Raw genomic sequence first — 5,076 nt, 5'->3', positions numbered from 1 at the left:
ACAGGTGTTTTTAAAACTACAGAAATCTCTTTCTTCTTCCTCTTTTTTTATTGATAAAGATTTACTTTGTGAGGTATTGTCAAAGTATAATTTAGCACCTGGCTGGTATGGCTCAACGATTGAGCATCAACCCAGGAACCAAGAGATCACTGGTTCGATTCCTGGTCAGGGCACATGCCCAGGCTGCAAGCTTGATCCTTGGTGGGGGGCATGCAGGAGGCAGTCGACTGATGATGTTTCTCTATGATTGCTGTTTCTATCTATCTATCCCTCTCCTTTCCTCTCTAAAAATCAATGAAAAATATTTTTAAAAATATTTAAATATCTCAACCAGACAGAGTATCACAAGTTTATGTCAAAATTCTAAAATATCTACCACATCAAACATGTTTCTTGGTTCATCACCTGTGTGACCTGAGTTGAACCAGTTAAGCTTTCTGTCTCAATTTCTTCATCTGTAGAAACAAGAATAATAGTATCTACCTCATTTAAATTTTATGAAGATTAAATACAAGCATTGCCTCTCTCACAATAGATAGAAAATATTTTTAAAACTTTATGTTCATAAAAATTTTGCTAAATAAGAATGAAGAACAAGTACGGAAAGAAGTTAAAATAGGAAAAATAATAAAAATCCTTGGCAAAATCCATATTTCACTAGCATCTACTAGACTTATATATGTTAATTCAATTCAAAATAGAATCCAACATTATACTGAGTAGACAGGTCAAGTTTTTAATAGTACTATATCACTTACAAAACTATTTACATAATAAGTTATTCAATTGGAATACAAGGAATGAAAAGAACAAGTCATTCTAACAATTGTCTGAATTCAAGTATTAAAAGTTCTACTAAATTATGAAGTCCTTTAAAAACTATATTTGCTTGATAATGTTAACATGTTGTCAATTACCTTTTGTTTCTCAGAGTGATTGCTGGCTTGTTTGGTTGCCTCTGCCAGTAATTCTTCATATTGTTTATGACCTTTATACTCTCGTACCCGTTTTTCATGTACCCATGCCCTCTCTGGTTGGTTGCTAAAAAATTGGACGTGATATTCCCGGGCACCTGAAAGTAAAAATCCTTATTAACCATTTCAGAACATACGCATGCACATATACTTTGCAAAAAACATGAACCTAAGCTGGTTCCCTAGTATTATTCCCATTAAAAGCTGTAGTTTTGCAACAGGAAATGTTCGCTTGACATGACAACTTAGCATACTTTCAATGGCAGTAGTTAAAACACATGTCAGTTCCTCAAACATCTTTCTGTAAAACCTTCACACACATTTCAAGCACATCCTTTTTTCTTATGTACCTACTAGAGGCCTGGTACACAAAATTCGTGCATGCGTAGGGTGCCTAGGCCTGGCCGGTGGTCAGGGCCAATCTGTGGGGGGGCCCCACTGGCACTTGCTTTGGCTGGTCTGGCACCGCCTGCTTGCCAGCCCCGCTCCCCCCGCCACCCGTTGGTGGTGAGTGCACATCATAGCACATGGTTGAGAAGCCTTAGCATGTCATTAGCATATTATGCTTTGATTAGTTGAACATCTGACTGGTCGATCAGTGGATTTGCATATTAGGCTTTTATTATATTGGAGGATTTGTGCTGTTGGAGGAAACAAAGGAGGCCTACTCTCAGACCCTGGCAGGCATACATGCGGAGGGAGCCAGATGCCGGCATGGAGATTGCCTACCACCTCTGGGGCAGAACGACACCAGCGTTCTAGGTATCTAGTGGTGGCTTGGTTGGAGGGGGCCTCATGTTTACAAACATGCCAGCTATACGGCAAATGCCTTCACATGGATGAAGATCCTGTTTGAGTTCAATTTATCTTGTCTATAACCTAGGTCAGCGATTTTCAACCTATGTGCTACAAAATTTTTTAAAGCATGTAACTCATCTTCCCTTAGATCATCAAATAAAAAATGACAAGAGTCAACACACACACACACACACACAAATGAAAATTGTAGTTTTGGGTTGTCCAAAGATGTAATCCAATATTGACCAATTATACACCTAATAGTTATTATAAAAATCACCCCAAATGATTAAAATTAGTATATCAAGGTTTAAAAGAAAATCATAAATTCTGCTAATTATCAGATTTATGTTGGTTGCAGTTTATTTTTACTTGCCTCAAATCTTTTTACAAACTAATCTAAGTTAGATAAATAAATTCTCCTTCAAAAAATGTATAACATCTTTTCCTGGACTTCTAAAAGCCAACTACTGGTCAAATTGCTTTTCTAACTGTGTAAAAGTGTGGTATACAGACCTGGGGTTAAAATAGGAGAGGCTACTAAAAACTCTTCCAGGGATCCTGTGAGGTCAAACTATCTTCATAAAAATACTGAGAAGTTACCTATCTTTTTACTATGCTGACATTTGCATCTATATTGCAAAAGCAATGGCAGGTAAGAGTGCTGGCATTTTAGCACAAATAGAGGCAATGAGTGACACCAAGCTAGTATCATATTCTTCACAGCCATATACTGGCAGTTTAAAAAAAAAGCCAGATTTACTTCATGTCCTTCATGAAGCAATAAAAATGATTAATTTAATTAAATCTCAATACCTATCTTTTTAATATTATGTGTGACGAAATGGGAAGAAGGCATAAAGCATTTTTTATAGATATGACAGTTATCTAGAGGAAAAGTACTTGTATGATTGTTTGAGTTGCTGCAAGGTGAACTGGCCACTTTTACACAGAATAACCTTTTTACTTGAAAGAATGACTAACAGAAGAAATATGGTTATTTGAACTTGAGCATCTGGCAGATATTTCTTCAAAAATGAAAAAAAGCAAGTTTGTCACTTCAAGGAAAGTGGACATTTGTTGGCCATAATAAAATGTGGTCTTTCAAGTAAAAAGTAAAATTTTGAAAAAATTCTGCCACTAATTAGTTTTCCAACTTCCCAATAATCGAATAATTTTTTGATGAAATAAAAATTTCTGATGTTAACTAATGTGATTTTAAAAAATATATATACTTTATTGATTTTTGACAAAAAGGAAGGGAGAGGGATAGAGAGCCAGAAACATCAATGAGAGAGAAACATGGACCAGCTGCCTCCTACACACCTCCTACTGGGGAAGTGCCAGCAACCAAGGTACATGCCCTTGACCGGAATCGAACCTGGGACCTTTCAGTATGCAGGCCGACACTCTATCCACTCAGCCAAACCAGCTAGAGCCTAATGTGACTTTTTAAAATATCTATAAAGAAGTGTGTCAACATGTGAAAGGCATGTATGACTTAGTTAACCAATATTTTTAAATGGCCAATCTATATATAATGTTACAAAATCATGAAAGGTTAAAGATCCATTCAAAGTGCAAGACAGAACCAATGGGTTTTAATGTAACAAAGTACAAAAAGTTTATCAATATGATTTCAAATTCCACACTGTAATTAACACACCATCTGTTGCGTTTTGGTGTAAAAACAAAGAAATATATCCACAATTATATGAAAAGGCTACTAAACAATAAACTACTCTTCCATTTACATGTACATATCTGTGTGAGGCCAAATTAACTTTAAATACTTCAACCAAAACAAGAAGTCAGAACAGCTGAATAAAGAAGCAGATACAAAAATCTAGTGTCTTCACTTAAGTCAGACCTTAAAGAGACTTATAAAAATGTAAAACAGCCCTGGTCTGGTGGCTCAGTTGACTAGAGCATTGTCCCATACTACCAAAATGTTGCAGGTTCCCAGGCAGAGCACATACTTATGTTGCAGGTTTGATCCCTGTCTGGGGCATGTATGAGAGTCAACTGATGGATATTTCTATCTCATATTTTTCTCCCTCCCTCTCTCCCCACTCCCTCTCCTTTTTCTCTCTCAAATCAATAAACATCCTCATGTGAGGATTTTTTAAAAAGTTAAAATAACATTCTTCTCATTAATTTGTTTGTGAAAAGTTATTTTTCATCAAAACACAGTAACGTATAGTGAGTTCTTCTAAAATAAATTAGTAAACACTTAAAACTTTTCTCAGCTTTAATTTCTAAAGTAAAATAAACAGTAATAGATACAACCCAATATAAACAAAGCTTCCTGGAGTCCTCAAATTTTAAGAATAAAAGGGACCCTAGGACCAAAACATCTGAGAAGAGTTGCTGCAGAGTAGTGCTACTCTGAAAATGTGGTTACCAGAATAAGCCAGTCTGTGACAAAATACGCACAAAAGTTAAAAGTGGGCATCTAGAACCTATGATAATTTGACATTGCTGTGGCACATAATTAGGTCTGTATTTTTTGGAGAAGGAGGCCTATTATTTCTCTAATAGTTAATTTTAATGTATTTGATAGAAATATTGGTCGATGATAGACTAGAAATGAGAAACAACAACAACAACAAAAACTAGTCCTTTACCAAACATAGTTTGAAAAACACTATTCTAGAGAAAGTCTCAGGTCAACTGAGAAACATAGAAACTGATCTTTTTGGGGAATCCAAGATAATTCAGGTAGAGAGAGAGAGAGACAACAAGCAGATCCTGACTAGAAAAATGTAGGTATTATGCCTAAATTGAACTAAGCTATCTGAAATCTACTAAACCTTAGATATGAAGAATTTTAATTTTACTAGACATTGAACAGATTATATAAGGAATTTTGAAACCAAATTAAAATTTTATATGAAAAATAGCCTCTAAGAGAAAACATACACACAATTTGGATTTCCATATCTTTTAATCTGAGAAAGAAGAGTGACACACAGATTCTATTATAATTAATCAAAGAAGGTTTATCGAAAGTCCAAAGGTATTGAGGGACAAAAACAGAAATATAACCTAAACCAGGGATGGGCAACCCCTGGCACACGTGCCAAACATGGCACACCAGTAACTTTTGCTGGCACGCGAAACCCTCTCTTATAATCTTCCATTTACAATTTTTTCCTTAATATCGACTTTTTTATTTTTCAGGTAAATTCAGTGTAGGTGCATCTTAGATAAATAAATAATTTTACATAACAAGTTATCTTAAAGACCATAGACATGGATTGACAAGAGAGGGGAAGAGCAATTTCTATGCCTCGGCCTTAAC

The 5,076-nt window shown here is 35.4% G+C and overlaps 1 protein-coding gene across 9 annotated transcripts in view; it reads right to left on the bottom strand.

The window, feature by feature from the left end:
- Positions 1-5,076, bottom strand: part of WHSC1L1 (Wolf-Hirschhorn syndrome candidate 1-like 1) — a 141,784-nt gene that overhangs the window by 66,686 nt on the left and 70,022 nt on the right. For all 9 annotated transcript variants that reach the window (XM_015565224.1, XM_015565220.1, XM_006765570.2 and 6 more), the window contains one exon: positions 918-1,072. In XM_015565224.1, coding sequence (XP_015420710.1) covers positions 918-1,072 — 155 coding nt within the window. The remainder of the gene's footprint in view (positions 1-917; positions 1,073-5,076) is intronic.

Source organism: Myotis davidii, unplaced genomic scaffold, assembly GCF_000327345.1.
Source record: "Myotis davidii unplaced genomic scaffold, ASM32734v1 scaffold93, whole genome shotgun sequence".
NCBI classification, from domain to species: Eukaryota; Metazoa; Chordata; class Mammalia; order Chiroptera; family Vespertilionidae; genus Myotis; species Myotis davidii.
This window is presented reverse-complemented; position numbering and strand designations above follow the sequence as displayed.